General features: G+C 36.8%; 1 protein-coding gene across 1 annotated transcript; it reads right to left on the bottom strand.

The window, feature by feature from the left end:
• Nucleotides 1–236: 236 nt before the first annotated feature.
• Nucleotides 237–27,486, bottom strand: LOC120625110 (NAD kinase 2, mitochondrial). The gene is made up of 11 exons (XM_039892042.1): nucleotides 27,162–27,486; nucleotides 11,013–11,139; nucleotides 10,389–10,553; nucleotides 6,930–7,031; nucleotides 6,159–6,267; nucleotides 5,929–6,038; nucleotides 3,125–3,251; nucleotides 2,790–2,923; nucleotides 1,889–2,028; nucleotides 1,681–1,806; nucleotides 237–946 (listed from the first exon to the last, which is right to left on the bottom strand). The coding sequence occupies exons 1-11, from the start codon at nucleotides 27,208–27,210 to the stop codon at nucleotides 828–830; spliced, it is 1,308 nt and encodes a 435-aa protein (XP_039747976.1). The 5' UTR covers nucleotides 27,211–27,486; the 3' UTR covers nucleotides 237–827.

The raw sequence follows: 27,486 nt of genomic DNA on the forward strand, positions 1-27,486 counted from the left end.
TTAATACATTGAAGGTTTTATTACATGAACCGCATTATCTAGTTAAATAAAGTTTATTTTAATTCACAAAAAAAAATACTTCTGCATAATTAATGAAATTAATACTTCATAAACATAAGTAAATTTGAGATTTTTTGTAAAATTGAATCAATCAAATCACCGGAATGAGCCCGCAGGCTTTGACAATTGAAAGTGTACACTGTCAAACCTTATAGCTAACTTCAGGGTGTGGGGATTTTTGTGACGCATCGTAAAAATTTACTCTCATCATTTTTCCCTAACGCGCCAAAAGAAGTATAACTTCAAAAATAATTTAATTTGTATAACTGGTGAAGTAAACTTCATTTATTTTGAATATTGCTCAGAGTTACTGTAGATCTGATAAATTAAAGGGGGCTGTCGATGTTGAGATAAAAAACCACTGACGATATATAATACATACATTGTGAGAGAAACAACTTCAGCCCGGTCAAGTATTGCGATTGTGCGAGCAGCGACAAACCTAAATAACAATGTGAATACCTCGTATATTAAGATATTGTTTTAGATATCAGAACTGGGATACACCCATTTTTATTTTATCGGTTCTGTAATGACATTTAACATGAATAAATATAAAAAGATTAGCCCACCGATTTGCATTTGAGCAGCCCAGTTAGTCTACGCTTTCTTTCTTTGAGGGATGGTCTGTCCCCATTTAATTAAATTCACGCATTTTTGAGAAGAGGCCACAGAGTTTCTTGTCGTTTCTTCCTGCTAGAAAATGGCAATTATCTTGTTAGGCACTGGGTACTTTTAAAAGCATATCCAATTGAAATAATGCTATGTCAATATGGTAAAGCATCGTCCATTTGTACGGTCATGAGTGAATCCTCCGGGTGGATCTCCAGAAGTGCTTCGGTGCCGTCGTTGAATGGGAAGGATACACTGCCGTCTACTACGAGACCTGGAAACAAAAGAGGACTCAGAAATGAACTCCTTTTTTCTCCGATACTACGGGTATCATAAGACTCTAGAGTGAGTCAGCGGTCTATTTAGAGATTTATGCTTGGAGCATCTCTACGTGGTCAAATCAAAAATAATCCGTAGAAGATGCAAAGGTCCCGACACAGTAATAGGCGTGACACATAGCTCTGGGAACGGATGGACGTTGGAGTCCAAAGTACAAACGCGTAAGAGATTATACTTTACATGACCTTGGAAATACAGATCACTAGTTCCTAGGGTAGGATTCCATCATCAGATGAAAATTTTTAGGCATTGAGGTTTTCCGTTAATACATTCTCAGTGCACGCCCCCAATTAGCAGTTTAATATGTGTTTTGGACAGTGATTATAAATTCCGAGACAACAAGCAGTTTCCTAACTCCGGTCTGGGAAACCGAACCACCAGCTTTAGGTTTTAACGGATTATAGCAAAGGAAGCACATGAAGTGCAATAAAGGCCTATTACTTGGCTTTATTTCACAGTGTCAAATTATAGGCTATTCTTGATCATATTTCTGATTAAATGAGGTGAAGGAAAATTCTCACTATATTTTCCTTCACCTTCGAAACGCGCATAACTCGGTCTCCACAAAAGGAAAGCCGAAGCCTTACGCACTAGGCTATCACCGCTTCTTCGCAACGTTGCATACTGAAATAGAATCCGGTCATGTCACGATGGTTTAACTGTACTCACCAGCGTCAGTGCAATGAGATCGCACTCTCACGGCGCCGGCTCTGTCGCGGACACGTAGCCCGCGCGGCGTCGGCCACTCCTCGAACGTTATGTATTCACGCACCGAGTAGGCTAAGTATTCTGAATCTGAAATAAAAAACATAAATTTTTCGAATGCCACCAGATTTATAGGTAGAGCTGTAACTAGAAAACAACAACAAAATATCACCTGCAGGAAACATCAACTTCTGATTATATTTCTCGGCAACCTCTCTCGCCTTCTCCAGTGTAGTGTCCATCTTCATATTGTAATCCTCACCAAGGATCTTCATCAGCTCCAGAACTGAGTGCGTTCGGAGACAATTAATACTGGAACAGGATTTTTTCATAAATACCCTATTCCTAAAGTTGGTTTTTTATTCCGACATAGTAAAATATATCTCTTTTTGAAGTTATACTTCTAAAGCGGCGTTAAGAAAAAAATCATGGGAGTTAAATTATGCGACGTAACGAAATGTGTTACACGATTTTAACACGATTTTTTTACATGATGAAGGTAGTTGCGAAACCGAGTGAGAGGGGAATATATCGTCCGCCAGCTCACTTTTTACCATGCGCACACTGTCACTTAAAACCGACACTCTGAAGTTAGATATAGTCAACCTTTTAGTTTTTCAAAAAAAGGTTTGATGGTGTATAATTTCAATTGACAAAGTTTGCGGGCTCATTCCGGTGATTTAATTGATTCAATTGTACAAAAATCTCAAATTTTAATGTTCAGTGAAACCTCGTGGTCCAATAATGAGATAAGTAGATAATGCGTTATAATAAAACTTTCAATGTATTAAATACCTTTTATCAATTGTTATTGTCGTTTTCTCTACAAACGTAGAATAAGGCGTAAGATAAAATGTTAGAAAATATTTTTATCTTGTCAAAGAAGTATAACTTCTAACGCGTGTACATAACGTTTTTTTTAATTTGTAATTATCTTTTTATTAATAAAAAATATAATTTATGTATGGTATTGTATGCTTTTATTATTTTTCAAATGTTTACACTAAAAAGTATTTGAAAGATTGTGTAGATAATGTGAAGCGTAATAAAAAATGATTACGTCACGGGGTTACCTATAATGCCACGAAGTGCTGCCGGTGCCCGTGGTCACACACAACCCGGAGCTCTTTGTGTGTGTCCATTTCCCATTGTCGATTTGTAGCCGCAATAACGACACGCGTGATGTAACACTTTCGCCTATGAACACCTGGTGACAACAATGTATAGATAAAAACTAAACCGGTTTTTAAAAAAATAACTTTTACGATTAAGTGTATGATCTATAAAAATAACGGTTTTTTTATGGCAGAAATAAGCATGACAGTTGTAGTTACCCGGACGAGCTGTCACAAATATCTCAAATACTCATTAACGTACGTGAGAATTATATACATCAAGATAAGCCTACCTCATTTAAAGCCAAAAAAGGTAAAACTTTTGTTGCCAATGTAGGATTAGAGTCGCCTGCGTTGAAACTGTTTGGTTTTGTCGTAGATGTTTCTTGACTGTCGAGCGGGTTTCTTACTGGAGGATATCTGAAACGAATTGAAATAGTATAAATAAAGTAACGCAGCTACACGAATTCCTCTATCTAACTAACAAAGTACTCTTGTTCTCTGTTATATTTTTTTATTTCGCACTGTTACCATGGGCAGGAGACGATTATCTTCCGGGGGAAAGGATGAAAATGTATCTTCTCCCACAGTCAAAATGTATCTTTATCAATTCTCAGAGCACTGGCCGTATATGTGTAATCATAAACGGGGATAAACTTCTCCTATTCGATGTTTCCGTGCTTATAGTGGGCACGTTAATTATATAGGGGATATAATCGGGGGATATAAATTTGTCTCCTGCCTGTGCTCAATAAGGATGCATTCGTTTATTTATTCATTTGAAAGTTGTCTATGCAACCGTTTGTTTTTCTTTTTTACTACATAACGTCTTATGAGTCGATGGACGCCTGCTGCGCGCACGAAAACGCGTGACATCGTACACGGGATCGTATGTTGAATGGCTTGACAGCACGGCTTTGTCCATAGGGTGGTAAATATCTGTTTTGATGTAGATGAAGCACTGCACTAGATCAGACCAGAGAAAACTCATCCTACTTAATCCTAGTATATCATAAATGTGAATGTGTGGATGTTTGTTAATCAAACACGCAAAAACGGCTGATTTGAATGAAATTTAACACGCATTTAGCCTTTGACACGGAAAAGAACATAGGCTACCTTTTATCCCGATTCCTTAAGTAGTTTCCGAGGGAAATTTCAAATTGTTTTCGAGCTAAGCCACGGGCGAAAAGCTTTGATATTTGGTATGCATGTCATCTATGCTATGGAAAAGGACATGTACTTTCTATACCGATCTCTCAAATAGTTCGCGTGGTAAGAATAAAACTTGTTAACGAGCGAAGCTTTAGACCCAATTCTGAAGTCCACGCAGACAAAGTCGCGTAGAAGCTTGTATATATATATACAAGCCTCGCGACTTCGCTTGTGCCCGCGACTGTATATATATATATATATATATAATATTGGTTTTGGTTGGTTTCTCAATACCGTCACATGGATTGAACCGATTTGGCTGAAATTTGTTACAGAGATGGATTGTAGTCTGGTATAGCACATAGGCTTTTTATCCCAAGAAATAAGAGAGTTCCCGCGGGAATAAAAAACCTTAATCCACGCCAAAGTAGTGACGGGTATCACCTAGTCCTACTAACCCTACTAATATTATAAATGTGAAAGTGTGGATGTTGGTTACTCAATCACGTGGCAAGGATTGAACTGATTTGGTTGAGATTTATTACAGAGACAAATTGTAATCTGGAACTTCACTTAACCTTTACTTTTATATATATTATGTATAATATGTGTCGCAGCCGGAAATGAGTACGGACACTAAAATGAAACGCAAACGCGCCAGCTAGCGGCTAGCATGCATCAACAGTTTTGGCGCGCTTCGACAGTCGTGACGGGGTCTACTGACTAGATTGGGATTATTAATTAGTTGGGACTCAAGGCAGAAAGACGTCGTCACGGAACTGTCCTACGTTTCTCTTAGTGGTTATTATTTTAAAAGTTTGCTATTACGATATTAGTTAAATTCAGTGTAAGAAGTTAAATTCAGTGTTCGAACAAAGCGAGTCAAATTTAAAGGTGTAATCTTATTGCACGATACCTGAAAATTGCCCACACGATGTCGCACGGATCAAGTTGAAATCCGCCCGATCCTACATATGTATGTAGGATTTATGAGTAAGAAGTACTTATATATATTTTAAACATCCACGTGAACGTAGTCGCGGGTCTCATCTAGTTAATTATAAATTCGCAAATTGCCCTTCAGGGATCGAACTGAAAGACAAGCCGGTTTCCCAGTATTGTAACTAGATGGCGCGCTTACGAGACCATGTGAGTCGTAGTTAACGTTCACGCAATCGGATTACTAAACCTGCCTTTTGTAGTTGCCTTCAACAGATCGCTATTAAGCGACAAGGCCGTCTTTTGTATCCTACTTTTTAAGTTTCCTCTTTTTGTGTCAATTTTTTTCTTTTTGTGGTTGTGGTGTACAAATGGGCCCAGCACGTACCTCTGAGTTTCGAAGTTATGTGCGTTTTTTTATGTAATTAAAATATCACTTGCTTCAACGGTGAACGAACACATCGATAGGAAACCTGCATGCCTGAGAGTGCTACATAATGTTCTCAAGAGTGTGTGGAGTCCTCTAATCCGCACTGGGCCGGCGTGGTGGACTACGGCCTTAACCCTTTCCCATTGTGGGAGGAGACCCATGCTCTGTACCTAGTGGGCCCGTTATAATGGGTTAATGTAAAATTATGAGTACAAATAAATTGTATAAATAAATAAATAAACAAAGGTATGATTGTATTTAAACTTTAACCGTTTACGCGGCGCTCGCAGCGGAGCTTTCAATAAGAAAAAAAAAACATTTTTAAACATTCTTTATTGGTGCTATTTCCCTATTGCTATCAGTTTCATGATATATAGCTTATAGTCTTCCACGATAAATGGGCTATCCAATACTGAAAGATTTTTTTCCCTGGAATAGATCGCTACTAAGCGATAAGGCAGCCTCCTTCCTCTTGTCGTGACCATTTTTTTATGGTGTACAAATAAATATACGCATGTAGAGAAACCTCACTTGGCCCACTGTGGGCATAGACAGAACGTTCATAGACAATACCTGCAATAATGTAACGTGTGCAAGTCGACTGGTGTGATGGTGTCCAGCAGCTTGGGCTCGCAGGTGATGGTGGTTCTTATCCTGGAGCGCCGCATCCATCTGAATCTACCCTGGAATTAATACATCATTGTACGACAGTATATATAAACATCTATACTAACATTTTATTTTCCCATGGCTGAATGAGGATTCTGTATGTTCTTAATTGTATGGAAAAAAGGACTACGTACCTCTTTCAAAGCCAGCAACGCACCCTTCACGTCGTTCGAACACCACGTGGGTAAGCAAAGCCGTCCGACCGACTTGTGTGGGGCGCTGTTGAATCCTATCACTGGTTTGCTGTGAACAAAAACTTACTTTATTTGACCTATTCCGATTCAAAAGTCGAGTATTGCAGTGTCTGGGTGTTTATATGTATATTCTCAGTATTTATGTAAATAATTCATAAAAATATTCATCAGGCATCTTCGTATCCATAACACAAGCTACGCTTACTTTGGGGCTAGATGGCGGTGTTTGTATTGTTGTAGTATTTTTATAGTATATATACTAATTCCTTTATTTATAAGCACTTTAAAACTTCAATAGATTTTCAATGGGCGTCCGACACGATACACGGTGAAAAGACAAAATGTTTATTAACCACCTAACGCAAAAAACGACGTGTTTGTGTGCATGTGTGTGTGTGTGTGTGTGTGTGTGATTGAGTGTGTGTGTGTGAGTGAGTGTGCGAGTGTGTGTGTGTGTGTGTGTGTGTGTGTGTAGTTATCTTAGCTATGTTTGATTAAAATCGGTCCAAGATGCCACATAATGGTAGCTTACATATTTTTCTCCTGCTCGAAAGTATTTTAAAATTCATACAGTAGGTATTGGACATTCGTGATTTACATTTTATTATTATTATCTACGAGCGCTCCAAACGCTCCCTGGTCTAAGATGGAGCCCACAACCAACATAGCCGAGTGATGATGATGACGATGATAATGATGATTCAAACTTACTTAGCATCCCGAACTCTCGACGCGGCCAATAGGAACGTGCCATCACCGCCGCATGGCACCACCACGTCACACCAATTTATTAATTTATCATTGTACGTCAACCTGCAACAAGGACATCAAACATATTATATACTCGCGAATTAATACCACTACGGTGGCCACCGACTTCGCATTATTGTTACTAGCTGACCCGTGCAACTTCGTCTGGACCAAATCGGTTATCACCGGAAAACATGCATAAAATGACATTCTCTAAAAATTAATCCTAGCTAGATCGATTTATTATTTACACTAAATTTCATGAAAATCGTTGGAGCCGATTCCGAGATTCCAATTATATATATGCACTAGCTGTTGCCCGCGACTTCGTCTGCGTTTGATTTAGTTTTTAAAGCATTCAGTATCGCTAAGCCTTAAATTAGTATAGTAGTATTATATATATATAACATGTGACTGTCAATTAATTATAGAAAAATAATTTGCAATAAAATAAAATTGCGACTATAATTAAAAATCTAAACTATCCAATCTCTTAAGTTGGAACAGACTGCTCACGGTGTGCCAATTTAATTTAAAATCGGTTAAGTAGTTTAGGAGTCCATCGCGGACAAACATCGTGACAAGAGTTTTATATATATTAAGATATACAAGTATTGCTCGTTTATAGATATAAGATAAGATAAATAGAATAATAATACTTAAATAGAATAGTTAAAATTTTAAAAACGGTTGTATTAGTGTAAGTGTTTGTAAGTAAACCTAATAAATAAAATAAAATAAGATACATAAAATCTTCGTTATTTAATAAGGGCTTAAAACTTTTTATAAGTACCTAAAGTTTACCAGGAAAGTTTGAACTTGTGAAAATAAATTAGTAAAAAAAAAAAAAAATTATTAAATTATTTTTAAAGTTTTTTTTTTTAGTTTTTAGTTTTTTTTTTACCTAATGGTTTTCAACTTATATAGACGTATTAGATTTCTTATATTTACGCGACATCATACCCAATATCCGTATAATATACGCCAAATCGCTTAGCGGCGCGTCTTTTTTGGTAGGGTTGCTGACTAGTTACGGCCTAAGCCTCCCACCTGACCAGATAACAGAAATTCGGATATAATAAATTCCCAAATCTCCCCTGCCGGGAATCGATCCCGGGACCTCCAACGTAAAACCACGGCGCACACCGCTGCGCCAGACAGGTCGACAGATGACGAATAGCAAAGATAATGATGACGATGCATTGTCTGCAATAACAGAATTATACAAAGCCGATAGTCATCAGTCAGGCTTAAAATCTTGAAAGCTCGGTTTAAAGGATAAGATATTTTCGCATAAACAACTGCACTGATCTACGCGATTACAACAGCCATGATGACACTAATAAAGAATCGCTAAAATCTATACTAATATTGTAAAGAGCAAAGATTTTTTTATTTGTTTATTCGTACCCAATAGGCTCCAGAAGTACTGTACCGTGTTTAACCATTTCTTCGCCAAAAGAAACCTAAAGTATCACGAAGTAACACAGCCTGCAATTTATTTATAAAAAAATCGATATCCTTAAGAGAAATGCAACAATGTTACTCAAACTATCGAAATGTTAATCATTTTTATATATATAATTATAGTTACTTACTTATTTATTTATTTATCTTTACAAATATTGTTTTCTATATATTATATGTATATATTTTAGTAATAAAATATTTATTATACGGGTATATGTATATATGCACCACCTAATTGTTTTCTGTACCTGTTTTTTATCTTCGCCATTGGTTGCCCTAAAATTGTTTTGTTATACATTTCTTTTTTTTCTATGTACTTTTTGTGGTGTGCAATAAAAGTATATTCATTTATTCATTCATTCAATATTTCTTATTAAAATCATTACTCGGCGTGCGCTGAGAAAACTATTGATAATACAGTAAGTAGGTAAATATTATGTATTACAATATATAATTTGTATGTATTCATTATTACCGTTGAAACAAATGCGTGTTACATTCGTATCGCAGTATTTATTCTTATTCTAATACATTGTTTTATTATTAAGGGTATTAATGTACGAGTAAAAATCCTTTTAATTTATTCTAATCGCCCGTAAATTGTAGAAGTTATCGCGAGCTTAAAAAATTTAAGGACTAGTTACATCAAAAAAAAACTCGATTATACCTGAACGTAAACAAAAAGAAAAGCGAATGAAGGCGTGAGCGGTATTTTTTTTTCAATAAATAAATATCTATCTAGCGGCCCACCATGACAGGTGAAACGCTTAATTACGTCACGTCTATGTAGACATAAATTGTTATTTGCTTACATCAAGTACTCTCAGTTTATCATCAGTTTCTCAGTTTAGTGTTACCAAAAACAAAATTAACAATCATTAGTTATGGAACAATGACTTTCTATAGTATAACTAAGTTATTAGGAAACTAATTTATTTTCACAAGTTCAATAAAACCTTAAAGAAATCAGATTAGGGTTATAAATGCATGTCTATTTTTACACGAGTTCTATTAAATGTGTTCCAATACAAGTTCAGGGTCAATATAAATTTATTTTTATGCGAACTAGGGTCATAGAATAACTAGCATTTCATTATTATGATTAGGAAATTTATTGACTGTTTATCACCACATAACAAAACGTGGTTTGCTGTTACAACTGATAATGGCTAATTAAACATGATGAGTATATCAACAATTTGATATATCGCTTCTGACGTAGAGAAATCGTATTTCTACTAACTTCTGTTTCGCATATACGCAAGGTTTGAAGCCGCTTTCTAAATCTATACTAAAATAAGAAATTGTTTTTTTTTTATTGAAAGCGTTTATATGTAAAAGCAGGGGAGGGTAATTGGTTATTTAAGATCACGCTACTACTCTTAGGAGTTGAGCAATCGGGGAAACAGTGATAGGCGTGGCCTAATGTGTTGTAGAATAGCGGATATAAGTTTTAATGGAAAAATGTACTTATCAGAAGTTTTAAGATGAAGTTATCTTCGTCAAACGCTAAGTATAAGTTTATGAATAAAAATGAAAGTTAAAAATAGTTTATAAATACTGGAACTGCACACGGCTTTACCCGTGATTGTTTCGGTCTATTTTGGTACCAACCAAAAAAGGAAATCTAACGGAGCGATGCGTTTTCTTGTATAGACTCCCATTTCTTTTCAAGGTTGCCGTCTATCTTTTTGCTGAATTTCATCATAATCGATTGAGCCGAATATAGGTAATAAACAAACCGGCACTTGCGCTTTTTTATACTAGTATGGAAGTTTAGAATGTATTTATATCACAGAAACTAGTTATCCCTAATGATTGTCGACGGCGTAGGGTGTACCGCAAAAAAAATAATGCTTTATGTTTTACTTCTTTTATAAATAAGTATAATACATATAGAAAAGTTTATAAGTTCAATTGGTACTTTTAAAAACAATAGTATGGACGTACCTGCTTGCCATTTCAACTTGTAGACCCATTTCCTTAAGACTCCTCGCGACTCCCTCTTCGAAGGACTTCTGCTCCCTATGATTAGAGATCATTGCATCATAATCGGACCCTCTCTTTCTTAATATCTTCTCTAGGTCTGCGTCTGCGATGTTGTCGTGGCTGTGTCTGAAAAGATTTTTGGAATGCTTCAAAATTTGTACGCCGCCTAGATTCTGCGTATTCCACGGAGACATTTAAGTGGATTAAACTATAAATAGTAAATACTAATATAAATCGAATTCTGATCATTTCGGCTATGCTTAGTTTTTTTTAAAGCAAATGGTAATGAAAATGTGCAAGGACCGGCAACGTAGAATTTTAGGGTCGCGTTTTAGTTTGCAAAATTCTAAAATTTAATAATTATTTGTCCATCACTTAAATAATGGAATTACGCGCGGTACACGGTAACAATATCCATTAATGGTAAACGGATTCTTTGTGTAAGCGTTGACTGGGTTGATTGACCTGTCATGTTCAATCGCGCATTTCACGCGATGAGGCGCGCACGTGTTAAACTATTAACAGGCAACCATCTACGGTGCATTTCTTCTTCATGAACAATAACAAGAGATCGTAGAAACATACTTTTCATATTCGTATCTGGTGACCTTGGAGACGATTAAACACTTGTCTAGCTTGAGGCGGGGTTCGTTGATACCGTGTTGCCTTCGACCTGACAGCCGATCGCATAACTCTTTGTTCTGGCGTAGTCCTGTGACAAAAAACATAAAAGTATAAGGATTAACTGCAATCAGACCTGGTGATAAGCGATTATGTCGTCTAGTCTAGGATGACAGCGGACCCTTACTCGCAAACGAGGAGTCGTTTTGGAGTATCAAAATAAGTACTTAAACATCAGAGTAAAATGGCATTGCATTAAAACTCAAATTTGCCTACAATTTAGCTCGGGCTTTTGGTAGAACGTTTGTGAAATAAAAAGCAAAGGACTTACAACTCTAAAACGAATGGGAATAGGGCCTATTTTACTTTCGCGATATAGAATTTGGTATGCGAAAACGATTTCTTGATTGAGAGCAGGCAAACTTGTTCTAATGCTTTTATTGTATTAAACCCATATCAATAAATTTGCAATTATATACAACAAATCTTTACTGTTTAAGCAATTGGATTCGAAGTACACTTGCAGTGGCGTCACGATATGAAACATTACAGCTGCGAGTGTCCATCGCTCCCTAAATTTTATTTTACCAAAAATATTAAAAAGAAAAACATTAAAACGTCGGCGGTAATGACTCGATATTTAATGTAACGGTGCAGATTCTTTCGGAGCCTCTTCTTCAAATTTTATTTTGTTCAAAATAATCCCGATATTGAGACAAACAAAAAAAAATGCACCATTTATTTTTCATATAGAAAATGGATTAGATAGCGTGGTATACTTACCATCTTGTCAGTTTGTAAACAATACATGTCAGAAATAACCGTGAAAAGATAAAAATGTTATGATTTGAAATTACAAATAAATAAAGGCTTTTGTGTAGGTATATTGACGGCCGATTGGCGCAGTGGGTAGCGACGCTCTGAGTCAATGCTGTGGGTTCGAATCCCACAACTGAAAAATGTTTGTGTGATGAACATGAATATTTTTTAGCGTCCGGGTATTTATTTGTAAACTATAATAACTTATGTATATTATTCACCAGTCATCTTAGTATCCATGACACAAGATACACTTACTTTGGGGCTAAAAGGCGATGTGTGTATTGTCGTACCATATTTATTTTAATTATTATTATTTACTAGCTGTTGCCCGCGACTTCGTCTGCGTTTGATTTTTTTTTGATGTGGCATTTAATTTAATTGTAGTTCTAAAAAAAATTTAAAGTATTCAGTATCGCTAAGCCTTAAATGAGGGGTTTCCTGCTGTCCGCTGAGGAGTTCTGTCCTCTATCTCCAACCACTATTTGGGCAAAATTAAACATTTATTATAACCTATATAGTATAAAATAATTATTCAAATGGGTTATAATTTGCCGGAGTTCGTCCCCTCTCCCAAAGGAACCGAGCTTAATGTCGGGATAAAAAGTATCCTATATTACTTCTAACACTTCCAAGAATATGTGTACAAAGTTTCATGAGGATCGGTTAACTAGTTTTTGCGTGAAAGCGTAACAAACAAACTTACATTGACATTTATAATATTAGTAGGGATAAGCCGTATATCTTTCTACACGTATGTTAATTTATTTGCTCACTATTAGTTCGAAGACATAAAGCGGACATTCGAAAGTGTTCGAAATATTAGTCAAGTAATCCTGAGGCGTAAGTGTTCAGCATCATCATCCTCATCATCATCAAATCAACCCATTATCGGCCTACTACAGGGCACGGGTCTCCTCCCACAATCAGAAGGGGCCGTAGTCCACCACGCAAGCCAAGTACGGATTGGTGGACTCCACACACCTATGAGAACATTATGTAGGACTTTCAGGCATGCAGGTTTCCTCACGATGTTTTCCTTCACCGTTGAAGCCTTTGGTTGCCTGGAACGGAGAAATCGCTATGTAGCGATAAGGCCGCCAAATTGTATTATTTTTGTTAAATTTTTATTATAATTATTCTATAAGTTTATGTGGTGTACAATAAAAGTGTATTCATTCATTCATTCATTTATTCGTTCATTCATTAATTCTTTCATCGGCCCCCGAAAGGGAAGTCGAGCTCCTACCTACTGGGCTAGGCAATTACGCGTTAAGTATCAAGTTTCTGTAATTACAGCGGCAACCACGCCCTTCAGACCGGTATACAGCAAGGCTGCTAGGAAATAAGCACAACGGTAAATTCAAAATTCATTTATTTCAAGTAGGCCTAATATAAGCACTTTTGAAACTAGTGTTAAGTCTAAGCACGTCACGTCAAGGTAGCAGGTACTTCCACGGACGAGCAGAGCTCACGAAAAGCTGTACTACTTTCTACTAAATACATTTGCCATACGATTTTTAAATAGCCTCCATCAGCTGTACATTTGACTACGTCGACGAAGACACGCAGAAATAAGCGGCTTTATCGTCGGCTTAACATGATGACGACATTCGAATAATCTAGAAGGCTGCATCATGGTATGAAAACGAAATTTATTTTAAGTATAATAACAACAAATTGTTTTCAACGTAATATTTCACGATAACAAGATTACGGCCGACCCAATAACCGATTGTTTCGCTATCGCCAAACCGTAATTTTCCATTGGGGGTCTATCTATATTACGTTATAGGCAAAGGTTGAAGCGGCGACCAAATTAGGTTTGACCGGAATCATCAACGGGAAATTCTGGAAGCGGTGATAGCCCAGTGGGGAGGACTTCGACTTCACTTTCGGGGGGTCGAGTTCGAATCCCAGTACGCACCTCTAACTTTTGTAAGTTATGTGCGTTTTGAGCGATTAAAATATCACATGCTACAACGTTGAAGGAAAACATCGTGAGGAAACCTGCACATCTGAGAGTTCTCCATAATGTTTTCGAAGGTATGTGAACTCCGCCAGCCCGTACGGGGTGGACTACAGACTTAACCCCTTGTCATTGTGGGAGGGGCGTAGATAAATGTTATAACTTATATGCCTGTCTTTACACCGGCGACCACGCTGTTTTGACCGGCAGGATGATTACGTATCTCGCGACAGGTTTGCGACAGGCGTAAATCTTGCAATCACTTTTCCATACAAAAAAAAACAAAAAAATTGGTTGCCTGTAAAGTCGGTATACGGGCGAAAGTTTTACGTGACAACGACTTTGAGTGGTAAAATAATTTTAATGTGAATATTCATTCGTATAGTAGGAAGAAGGATGAAATAATAGTAACAATTTAAAACATTTATTTATACAAAGAATTATATTTAAAACATTAATTTATACAAAGAATCTCGCACTGAATTTCATATTAACAAAATTTTATTTTTACCTTTACACATACATACGTATTTATATACAAATATACATACAATAACTTGCAATACATTTGCGTACAATGAAACAGCGTTTACTACAAAGGGACGCGTGCCTTTCACTTTTTATGTCTGTCTCTCTCGCTCTTAGGCGGGCTAACCATGCCCGAGTGGAAGGGACGCGTGCCTCTCACTCGCTCTCATTGTGAGCGCATAACGTGAGCGGAGCGTAACGCAGTTTCTTGAAGTGTCACCCGGCAAACCAATTTATAAGACGTTGTCACGTCAAAAGTGACGCATGACAGCAGTGATTGCAAGATTTACGCCTGTCGCAAACCTGTTGCGAGATACGTGATCACTCTGCAGATCACAACATTGCAACAATGCTACTTAGCAGCAGAAATGCATGGTGGTAGTACTTCCCCGGACGAGCTCTGTTACAAAAGGTCTACTAATACGCTGTACTTTGCTATAGATGGAGCTTCAAAGTGGTTTCGAAATAACGGATTTGTTTCAGCAAATTGATTCGGGAACGCTTTATCAAACCGGGATTACCGTTGCGTTGCGTCTTTTGCCATATATTTTAAATGACATGCCACATTAAAGAGTCGCGTTACGCACTAATTTGCATTGCCCAAAAGCGAAATTTATAAAGGAAATAATTAAATTTTCATCTAACTGGTTCTGTTAACCTGTACCTTAATATTACCGGCTTTCAAAGCTTGGGCCAAATCGCGATAAGGACAAATCAACAAACACATCACCTTCGACGGCCGATTGGCGCAGTGGGCAGCGGCCCTACTTTCCGAGTCCAAGGCCGTGGGTTCGATACCCACAAAAGGACAATGTTTGGTTGATGAACATGAATGTTTTTCAGTGGCTGGATGTTTATTTGTATATTATAAGCATTTATTTATATTATTCATAAAAGAATCATCCGTCGTCTAAGTAACACAAAGCTAAACTTAATGCGCAGCGATCATAAGGCTTTAAGCTATATTTTCGGTAAAAACAAAGGTATTCCGCAAACGGCGGCTAGCCGTTTACAGAGATATGCAGTTCGCTTAGCTGCGTACAACTTTGACATCGAATTTATTTCTTCGGCTAGAAACTGTTTCGCAGATGCGTTGTCTCGTTTGCCTTTAGTAGAAAACGTTAATCGTCAAAGTATCGTTTCAAGTAATAATAACGGAAATAATAGTTATTTATTTTTTATAGAGGACAAATTGCCTATAACGTTTCACGAAATTAAATATCAAACTGCTAAAGACACTACTTTAAACAAAATTGTAGGGTATGTTAAGTTCGGATGGCCCGAACAAATTGAATCGGATCGTTACAAACAATATCATTTAAGGCGGGAAAATATTTTTTTAGAACAGGGATGCTTGGTTTGGGGATATAGAGTAATTATCCCTGCCAGTTTGCACTCCGCTGTGTTAGACGAATTACATTCCGGGCATATAGGCGTTGTTAAAATGAAACAGCTGGCTCGGAACTATCTGTGGTGGAGCGGCTTGGACGCCGATATTGAGCGCGTGTGTCGCGAGTGCACCGCCTGCGCCGCGCTGCGCGCACAGCCGCCGCCCGCGCCGCTGCACTCGTGGGAGTGGCCGGTGGAGCCTTGGTCGCGGTTGAATGTTGACTTTTTAGGTCCGTTTCGTAATAAATATTATTTAGTTATTTTAGATGCTCATTCCAAATGGTTGGAAGTGGAACCAGTGCCAAATACTTCGGCAGCTACCGTTATATCTTGCCTGCGCAAAATATTTGCCCGGTTCGGTCTATGCAAGGTCATTGTGAGCGACAATGGTCCACCATTTTCTTCATCCGAATACTTACATTATTTGAATAAGAATGGAATCAAGCGAATATTAGTCGCCCCATATCATCCATCGAGTAACGGTGCAGCTGAAAACGTTGTTAAAACTGTAAAGCTAGTATTAAAGAAGGCTATAATCGAAAACGTGAATTTAGAAAAAGCGTTATGTACATTTTTATTTACATACAGAAATACAGAACATTGTACTACTCAAAAAGAACCCTCCGTGGCACTTTTGGGACACAGGTTACGCGGCAGGTTAGATCTTTCGACCGAATACCAGAGATGTCATTCGCGATAAACAATCAAGTCAAGAAGAACGTCGCGGTGGCTCATTGCGAGAAATGAGCACTGGAGACCGGGTTCTGGTCCGGAACTATAATAATAATTTAGTAAAATGGAAGGAAGGTGTAGTGTTGGATAGAACCGGTCCCGTCTCCTATGTTGTCAAAACAGACGATGACAATCGTACTAGTAGAAGACACGTTGATCAAATACTTGACAAAAATTATAAAAAATCTAGGTATACTTTAACAGGCATGGTGGATAATGAAAACTCGGGAGAAAGAGAGATGAATGATGAAGCGTTCAAAAGTTTCGATAATTCTGTTGTCGGTTCGTCTCCTGTAACAGATACAGAAAATCAGCTAGTAAAGGCACCTTCACCTTCTCAAGCGATTCCCAATACGAATAGTCCTCTTCGTATGGCATTAAGACCGCGGGTCAAAAAGATGATGAAATTGTAATTAATTAAGTGATGTAAATATTTAGTTTTTTTTTATTGGCTTTAATGTAAATCCAATAGTTAAATTTGGAGAAGAGCAGTGTAATGTAGGTAGTTTAATAATTAGCCCGCACTTCATTATGTTGTTCTACCAATAAACCATTCTGCGATAGTCCGTCGTTTTATTAAGTACATTACAAAAAATAATTACGCTCGGCCTCATTAAGAGTACGCGAGGCGCAACTGATAAGACGTTCCGATCCGTCGGAGTAGCGGTGCGTGAGAACCGCGCCGAGTCCATACGCGCTATGTCCACCGACAACAGCAACGGTAACTTGGGATCGTAGTGTGCTAGCACAGGCGAACTACTGAGAATGTTTTTAACTCTTTTGAAGGCACTTTCACATTCGCAACTCCAATACCATTTTACATTTTTCTTTAGTAAATCGTATAAAGGTTTTAATACAGAACTCATGTTAACACAAAATTTATTGTAAAAGTTAACGAGACCAATAAAACTTTTTAATTGCGTTACGTCTTTCGGTGATGGCGCCGAAACAATAGCTTTTATCTTATTTGCATCAGTGTGTAGACCCTTTTTATCAATTTTGTATCCTAAGTATGTTACACTGTCCTTAAAGAATTCACATTTAGACCAATTTACTCGCAACCCGGCCTCTTTTAATCGGGCTAAAACGGCACGTAAATTTTTACAATGAGTCTCTCTGTCTTTGCCAGTCACACAAATATCGTCCTGAAAAGCTACAGTAGAGGATAAGCCACACAGAGTTTCTTCGATCAACTTTTCAAAATACTCAGGAACACATTTTATTCCAAAAGGTACTCGCTTGTAAACGAAGGTGCCTATGTGTGTAGTTATAGCGGTCATGGGTTGCGAGTCCTCCGTTAATAACACTTGCTGATAGGCGTGGGACAAGTCTAATTTAGAAAACTGTTCGCCTCCCCCAAGGGTAGCAAATATATCTTCAATTTGTGGAAGAGGATAATGAAAATCTTTTAATAGCGGATTAATAGTGACCTTAAAGTCTCCACAAATACGAATGTCTCCATTTTTTTTTATTATAGGAACAATAGGCGTACCGTAATCAGAACGGTCTACCTTATAAATGACGTCATCTCGCTGCAACCGCTCCAACTCGCGCTCGACCGGCGCGCGAAGTGCGAGGGGAAGCGGGCGCGATTTAACGAAAATTGGAGTCTTGTCAGCTAAATGCAACTGCATTCGAGTTTTAAAAGTCCCAAGCCCATCAGCGAAAACCTCGAAAAATTCTTTCCTTAATAATTCTATAGTATTATCATTTTCGCATCTTTCTGATAAATTATGGCAATTTGTGATATCGATTTGTAAAATTCTTATCCAGGCACGGCCTAGTAAAGGAGGGCCGCCGTTTTCAACAACATACAACGGTAATTTATACAAACGATTTTTACATTGTACATTTACCATAATATATCCGAGAGGTTCAATAACACTACCTGTGTAAGATCTTAACCTTAAATTTTTATGTTGTAAACAAACGCTAGAAAAATGATTATCATAAAAATGCTTTGAAATTACAGAGATCTTACTACCAGTATCTATTTCAAATTTAACTACAGACTTTTCTACGTTTAATTTGATATAATACGGGCCGTCATTACCCTCGCAAATTATATTATAAAAATCTAAAACACTGTCATCGGAATCATTAAAAAACAACTGACCTTTTGTGTTTTTCTGTATAACCGCATCACTACACTTATCAACATTACCGCACACGACCTTCAGGTGGCCCCTCTGCCCACACGAATCACAGCTGTAGAACTTGTAGCGGCACCGGGACGGCGGATGCCCGCTGCGCCCGCCACGCCAGCAGCCGCGCCGTGAGCCCTCGAGGCTCAGCGCACCGGCCCTGGCCGCCGCGTCTGCCTGCAAGCCACCCGCTCCCTCGCGCCGTTCCATGCGCCCACGCTCCGCGCGCGCTGGTGAGGATCTGATGCGATGCAGCCCTTCCGAGATGGCGCTGGAACTCGCCCCGGACGCTGCCTCCGCTGCATGTCTCTCCGCTGCCTCGAGCGCCAATGCGAGTTCTATTGCTCGCTTATAATCGATGTTCCGCTCGGCAAACAATCGTGACCTCATATCTTCACTTTGAAGGCCAGAAACAAACTGGTCTCTCAAATTTACCTCCAAAGAATCCCGAAAATTGCAATGTTTGGCGAGATGTTTTAGACTTTTCAAATAATCACTCACTATCTCCCCTTGCCTTTGCTTCCTTTGCCGGAACATATGTCTCTCTGCGATCTCCGACCTTTGTGGCTCCAAGTGGTCTTTGACAATCTTCACTAATTGTTCAAACTTCTTGTCTTCCGGTAAATCCGGGGAACACAAGTCGCACATCAATTCGTAACATGCAATGCCGACATGTGTTACCAACGTGGCCACGTGTAAATCTTCACTGATGTTATTTAACGCAATAAATTGCTTCACCCGACGACAATATGCATCCCAGTTGTGGGAACTAACATCAAAAGGCTCGATTTTACCAAAAGGCATGATTTTAATTAAAATAACCGACTGCGCCAAAATGTAATGTACTTAATAAAACGACGGACTATCGCAGAATGGTTTATTGGTAGAACAACATAATGAAGTGCGGGCTAATTATTAAACTACCTACATTACAATTTAATTTATTTATTATTCATATTTCGTATTAATTATATTGACAACGACGTAGATACTTATTCTACTAGACACTTTAGTCTGCCCCTTAACTGGGCCTAGTCGACTCTGCCCGAATATTGCAAGCTAATAGTCCGCGAGATTTTGTCCGCAACACTACACTTGCAGGGCACCGGAAATAATCGGTTATGAGTCTTCAATACAGAATAAGGCCAGAGGTTGTTTGATAAACACTGGAAATGTTTGGAATGCGTCGCTAAAGATAGTTTTGTAAAGCGGTTATTATCATCCCACTTCTGATAGTGCAGTCACATGTGTAACATAATGTATGCCCATTCGGATACTTGTTGAAAGGGAACACAATATTATCATAACTTCGATACTTTTTGACGACCTGTCTGGCGCAAGGGTTTGCGTTGTGGTTTTAAGTGGTAGGTCAGGGTTCATTACGGTACGATAGCGCGTAGAAACCAGTTAGGGATATGGGGTTCAATATAACTGCTATGCATCTAACAGGTAAGCCCGTTACCATCTTAGACTGCATCATGAGGTGAGATTGCAGAAAAAAAGTCTAGTCGTAAGTTAGTGCGGAACAATCTGAATATAAGAGGGGCATAAAAATCATTCTTGACATTTCTGCCAATAACTTTCAACTTCAAATTGATGACAATTGGCATCATCAAATCATCTTGGCCTTGATCTTTTTTTGAGGAACCGTTTTATCAAGCTTTTATTAACGCGCATGATTATATATTTTATATATTACTAGCTGTTGCCCGCGAGTTCGTCTGCGTTTGATTTTGTTTTATGATGTGGAATTAAATTTAGTTGTAGTTCTAAAAAAAAGTTAAAGTATTCAGTATCGCTAAGCGTGAGGGGTTTACTGCTGTCAGGTGAGGAATTCTGTCCTCTATCTCCAACCACAGTTTGGGCTAAATTAAACACCTCTATAGTACAAAAATAATTATTGGAACTGAGCTTAAGTTCGGGATAAAAAGTATCCTATATTACTTTTAACACTTCCAAGAATATGGGTACGTATCGGTTAAGTAGTTTTTGCGTGAAAGCGTAACAAACAAACTTACATTGACATTTATAATATTAGTATCCCACGTAAATACTTACTAGCTGACCCGTGCAACTTCGTTGCACCAATAACCGATTACCGGAAAACACAAATAAAATGACATTTTCTAAAAATGAATCCTAGCTAGATCGATTTATCGCCCCCGAAACCCCCTGTATACTAAATTTCGTGAAAATCGTTGGAGCCGATTCCGAGATTCCAATTATATATATACAAGAATTGCTCGTTTAAAGATATAAGATACATATTAAATATAATCGCAAGTCTAAAGGCTGATATATCGAAAAGGGATGGACCGATTCTTTCCGAGGTCGGACAAACGTCACATAGACCACGTGGGGTAATCAGTAATCAATAAATAAGGATTTAGTTGATTAGATTAGAAATGTCCCCCCAGGCGTAGTTATTTGATCAGAAAAATGCGTAGTTGATGTCAATTGATATGTTGAGTGAACCCAAAATGATTTCTTCAGTGTTAAACTCACGCATAAGGAGTTTGCTTTTTTGTTTGGTTGCACGGACTTATCTGTGTGGAGCAACCAGTCAGTTTTCAAAACTCTTTATTGCATTTCATTTTGCCTCCTTGAGGACGCGATAGGCTTTTTCAAAACACTACGCCCCTTCAGTCGCTAAGTGCTACTGAATGAGGTCGACAAACATTTTTTCATGCTGTCATCGTCAATAAATTCAAATTCAAAATTCAAAATTCATTTATTTCAAGTAGGCCAAGTTTATAAGCACTTTTGAAACGTCACGTCAGTCAATAGCTTATAGTCAATTTCTAGACTACAGGCCTCTTCGAATGGGATATTGGCAAATCCCATTCGGATATTCCTGTAGTCTAAAAGTGGACTGTTATACCACCACGGTATAAACACGGTATCGGAGAAAACTGGTCGTATAAAAACTTGAAAAAAGCGCTTCTAAGTTTCCAATGTCCAGATTTCTGGCTATAATTTTTTAGCATCACGCATTTGATAGACTCGTTACAGAAATAGAATAACGACCTCCCTGGCGCAATGACACTGTGAATTTAGTTGGGAGGTCCTGGGTTCAATTCCCGGCAGGGACCATTCGAGACTTTCTTATTTCTGAATTTTCTCTGGTTTTTTTCCGGCAAAGACGTGCCGCAAAGAGATTTAATGTTTCAGTGCGATGTCGTGTAGAAACCGATTAGGGGATAGGACTGACATACTCCTTACCATCTTAGACTGCATCATCACTCACCACCAGGTGAGATTGAAGTCAAGGACCTGTAGTTATTTAAAAAAATTAAAAAAACCCTACTTGCATAAGTTTGTCCTTTTGGGTTTTGGGAATATAGTAGAAGTGTGATCTACCAGAAAAACATTTGGGAACTTCTGGACTTAAAGCATTTCCCACGGGACTTTAATATACGAGCAACACACGGACGACGTCGCGTGCAACTGTTAGTAGATGATAATGCGTTTAAGTATATAGATAATATTAAATTATTTAATTGCTCTACGCAGCACGAGCAAAAAAATTGTGCGCATGCACATTATGTTTTTATTTCACGACGTTACATAATGTTATTTATCTACAAACATTGCGAAATTAGGTTCATTTCTATTGTAGCTATCTGATAATTTTTAATGCTAATAATAAATTCATGTGTGTATCACTATTAATTTAATTGAGGAAATAATCATTCTTATCAGTATTGTTAATGCGAAACAGTGGTATAGTGGTATAGTGTTATTAGGTTCGACAGCAGATCGCGTGGTCTTGGGGTTCGTTTCCCCGGTTGCCGTTAGTATTGGTTCTTATGCCGAGAAATTCGCAGTACCAGCCTGGTGTTGAATGAATGAATGAATGAATAACCTTTTTTTGCACACCACAAAAAGTACATCAAAAAGAAAAGCTTAAAACAAAACAGCTTATACAATATGGCGGCCTTATCGCTTCATAGCGATTTTTTCTAGGAAACTAATGACGAAGAAAATAAATACAGAAAATAGGTACGTGATGCATATACCATACCCTAAAAATATTCCATTACTTAAATAAATATATATAACTAGCGGACCCCAGCGCCATCGGTCGGGCTGATTTCACCATCCACCCAAACCACATACCAAAAAATGAATTCAATTCGGTCCAGCCGTTTCGGAGGAGTTCAGTGACATACACACGCACACAAGAATTATATATATATAAAGATAAAAGATATACGAATGATATATACATATTTTACGTAGTACACAATAATAAATATTAAATATACTACGTCAATACACACATCGCCATCTAGCCCTAAAGTAAGCGTAGCTTGTGTTATGGGTACTAAGATGACTGATGAATAATTTACATAAATATTACTATCTGTGTGCAAAATTTCAGCCCGATCCGTCAAGTGGTGCGTTGATAGATCACTCAGTCAGTCAATCATTCAGTCAGTCAGACACCTTTGGCCTTTATATATAAAGAAGAGTATTAGGTAGGTACTGTATGCAGTAGTCGAGCTCTCATACTGTTTGTTGAACTTCAATTGATGTTAATAGATAGCATGTACAATTCCTATTTATAGCCCGTGTGATTAAACAAAACTGGTAGAGTAAAGATGCGTTATTTGTTCATAACAAACTAAATACTCTTATCTTTAAACCTATATTGGATTTACCATTGGAGTTTATTCTAAGGATTTACGGTTTAAAGATCTTGGCACATCATTTCGGCTAGTTACCAACTCGACTCAATGCAAAATTGAGCTCTACTTTTTTTTTTTAATTATTGACAGGGCAAGCAGATGTTATTATTTATATCTGTGCCCCAGTTCTTGTCTCCTCAGGGGGATAGGCAGAAATAAAAAGTTCCATCTATCCCAAGATACTTGGAATTTTCTAGTAAATTTTTCGTAAGTATTCTAAGGTACATATTTCTCGCTATAATCAATACATAAAAATGTATCTAGTTTATTAGTGTATACCCACGGAAGCGGAGCTTAGGATTAATCTGGCACTGATACTAATAAAAAAAATGTGAAAATACAATTACAATTGATGACAATTATCTATTAGGTTGTAAATTCATGTTTTTATACAACGTGTAACCATATTACGAAATACTGTTGAAGAATGCATAAGAATATTTCATAAGGAATAACCCTGTAACAATATTAAATCAAAAGAATCATAATTATTTTTCCATACAAACGAATTCAAAACAAGTGTTAACTTATGACAACCCTATTGGAGATAAAAGACCGACACGCGCATAGACGCAACGACACTACGCGATGCGTAACTCGCAGTAAAAAATATGGCACTGGTTTATTCAAAAATTATGAGGTTTTCGGTTTCACAGATTAGTCTTAGAGACGGTACATAATATATCTCTAAAGCCTGTGACGCAATATTTCGTTTTGCATTGAACAAATCAATACTTATATTATGAAGTGGTAAAGTTTATGAGGTTGTAGGGGTAATCTCTGGATCCACTGAACCGATTTCGAAAATTATTTTACGAATGACAAAATTACGTCATTTGTGAGTAGCATAGGCTATATATATTGACCCGAAAAAGAAAAAGACTTTTTCGTCGGAAAAAAAAAGGGCGAGAGACAACCTTTCCACGAACGCTGCCTTAACGATGAGAGGTGTATGATTGTTTTCTAGAGAAAAGTTGCTTGATAAAGCCTACGAAAAAGTCAGCAACAACATAATGTCTCACATCTATATTATTTAAGTCACAAAAAGTATTATATAAAAAAAACATATCTACCCGTGCAATGCCGAGGCGAAAACTAAATCTAAGTAACTTTGATTTAAAATCATTTCTCTACACTAGGTAATAGCACCATTATCTGCACTGGTAAAGAAAAAAATCTTTATCTTCTCCCACTGTTGTACATAAAGGTGGAAATAATATCCGAATAATACAAACTTGTCGTTTTCTCTGTTGCCATGCTTTAGCACGTGAAAAAGTAAGTTGTACCTCTTTTCAGTGGATATACGAGTAAATAGAGTATATTTTTTTTGTCTCCCATGCTAGCTGTGTCGGTGATATCAAAATACCGTATTTGCACCTACCATTGCGTATTTTGTGTATGTCAGAAACGGCTCCAAAGATTGTCATCAGATTTTTAAATAAGGTTTTTTTGCTTTGATTTAGCTTCTTACAATTATACGCGCATGGGAATGACAAAATTATGTTTAGTCAACGTTTTGATTACGATATATACCTAATCTTCCTTTAAAACAAAATTGTCATATCTAAGTATCTACATCATTTGTTTACCTTTTCTTAACAAAAGTAAAACCAAGTGGGTAGTTTAATTAACACATGTATAGACTGTCAAGTTTTGCTACCTAGCTCAATAAACGTGTTACTATGCAATATCGTATTATTTATACATACCTAATAAAAATATAATCTTCAACTTTGTATAAAATTTGTATTATTTTTATATAGGAGTAGGAGAATCCTCATAGGTGCCATCAACTGGCATTTCTGACTTATTAATTATGAAGCGACCTGCGGACTTAAAAAGTCCTCCATACCTCACTGTACTTTCCTATACTGCACTGAGGTCATCAGAAAATTTGTATGGATTTTACTAGGCCTTCATCATTCTATAAATTCCAAGCTAATCAGCATTAGTTATTATAATAATATCATTATAATTATTATTGCTACTTAAGTGATATCTATTTGCAAAATGATAATGTACCAAGATTTAATAATAATTTAATAAACAGGAAGAAATAATGTTGAAGTGTTCAACTCTGAAACTATCAATAATATCTACATATTCTATCCTCAAAATTTCCTCATTTAGGTATTACCTGTGTTAAGCAAATCTTTGCGACAGCCTTTTTTTAAATATGCACTGTGACATTGTCAAAGATAACTACTGATCCGCTTCTCTGCTCACTATACTCAAACCCAACGCGATGAATCGCTAGCCCGCGTCCGATTTCGTTTTCGCTTAGTGTACTTTCTGACTTTACTCGACTCGTAAGGGACGAGTGTAGTATGTTAAATAGCATATAAGCTTAGTCAAGAATTATATATATAAGCTATAAAATTCAAAAGGGAATGCAAAAGGGAATGCAAAGGGAAGATTTATTTGTTTGTTTGTTCAATTGGCTCTGAAAGTACTTGACCGATTTTAACTATTTTTTAACCTATTTAAAGCTTAGTTATCTGAAAGTAACAAATGTTATGAAAGGTTAAGCAAATAGAAATTCTTAAGAAAATTGAGTAGCTAAGGGTAAAACACTGTGTTGTGATAATAAATCTTACTCAAATATGTAATTTTATGAATTACTTGGATTAATCTTGATATGTACATAACTGTTACTTTTTTTCCCCCATATTCCTTAATCAAAACTTACACAAGCACAACTTAAACTAAATTAACTTAACTTAAATAAACAAAATTACAATCTCTATAGATTTGATAATAGTATTGATTTAAAGACATAACTGTATTTTATCATTAGATAAAGTTTAACAATAAAATTTTTTTTAGCAAACTTTGGTGACGTGATTTATTGTTATTTTTATCATGTTCTAACATTTGTAACATTAACCTTAATATCAACATTATATTGTACTTGTTGAAATATTAAATACTTATTGTTCTTCCTCACTTTGGGAGAACTGAAATCAATCAGCATCAAACACTTCTAACTTTTTTTAGACCTTAACTGAATTAAATATCACTTGCTTTAACAGTCAAGAAAAAAATTGTGAGAAAACCTGCATGCTTCAGAATACACCATAATGTTTTTAAAGCCTGTAGAGTTAATTCTACCAGTTCACACCAAAAGCTTTTAAGACCCATGCTCTGTAGTTAGTTAGCAATAGGTAGATAATTATAATGATTTTGATTGTTTTAACTGCCTAACAGATCAGAGAGTGCTCTTTCAACTTTTCAAAGAATTCCTAGTGGTTCCCCACATCTTTGGCAGTAATGATTTATTGATAAGTAAATTCTACTTACACAAACTTTCATCAGCTATTCTACATCATATACTGCTACCCACAGCTGCGTACCACCCCCCTATGCTATTTCTTTGTTTACTCAGCTTGTAAGCATTAAGGTAGGCTTGATGTTAAAAAGCAATTATGGAATTTATAGTACAAACGGAACAGTTATAACAACTTGTTCTGTATTACACTTATTTTCGGAATTAGTTGAAAACATACTAACCCAATGAACAATATTATTATAAATGTTGGAATTACAGCTGCCAAACCATAACTGAGAAATACATGCATGAAATTGAGAAAGTCAGTGTTTTTTTGGTATTTGTTATGAGTGAGTACTATCCCAACCTTTGATAATATTGAAGTACCTAATAGAGGTTAACAAATGTTACATGATAAAATTCACAATCACTCCATAGTCACGTCATGTCAGTATGCTAAAAAATTGCAAAGGTTTATCTAACGATAAAAAACAGTTATTTTATTTCATAAAACTGGCTTATGACCCTTACAGGTTTTAAGTGATAATTGATATAAAAAAAGTAAATACTCACGCCTTATCCCCTTGGCTATTGACACTGTAAAGTTGTTTAGCACTGACATTCTATACACTTTATCCTTCTAACGATCGCAAATATATAAATTACTTATCACATTCACCACGCAAGTATTGAAATACGTGCACACGATACAGAATCTATGAATGAACTAAATTAAATCGAATATATCTTGTACAAGAGGCGTAGCAGTGCAGATAAGTTGTTTCGAATGTTTATTTATTAATAACCTACTGATAATTTCTCACATTAATGCTATAGAATTGATTAATTTCGCATTAATCGTAAATTCTTTCGACCTTGCGGTTTAAGAGATAGCGAA

Source organism: Pararge aegeria, chromosome 7 (assembly GCF_905163445.1).
Source record: "Pararge aegeria chromosome 7, ilParAegt1.1, whole genome shotgun sequence".
Lineage (NCBI taxonomy): Eukaryota > Metazoa > Arthropoda > Insecta > Lepidoptera > Nymphalidae > Pararge > Pararge aegeria.

Coding starts and splice junctions, on each gene's coding strand:
- LOC120625110 (XM_039892042.1), bottom strand. CDS start 27,210: ATGTCAGTGCTAAACAACTTTACAGTGTCAATAGCCAAGGGGATAAGG. Junction 6,268..6,929: donor TCGAGAGTTCGGGATGCTAA/GTAAGTTTGAAT, acceptor TTTTGTTCACAG/CAAACCAGTGATAGGATTCA. Junction 3,252..5,928: donor CACACGTTACATTATTGCAG/GTATTGTCTATG, acceptor AATTCGTTTCAG/ATATCCTCCAGTAAGAAACC.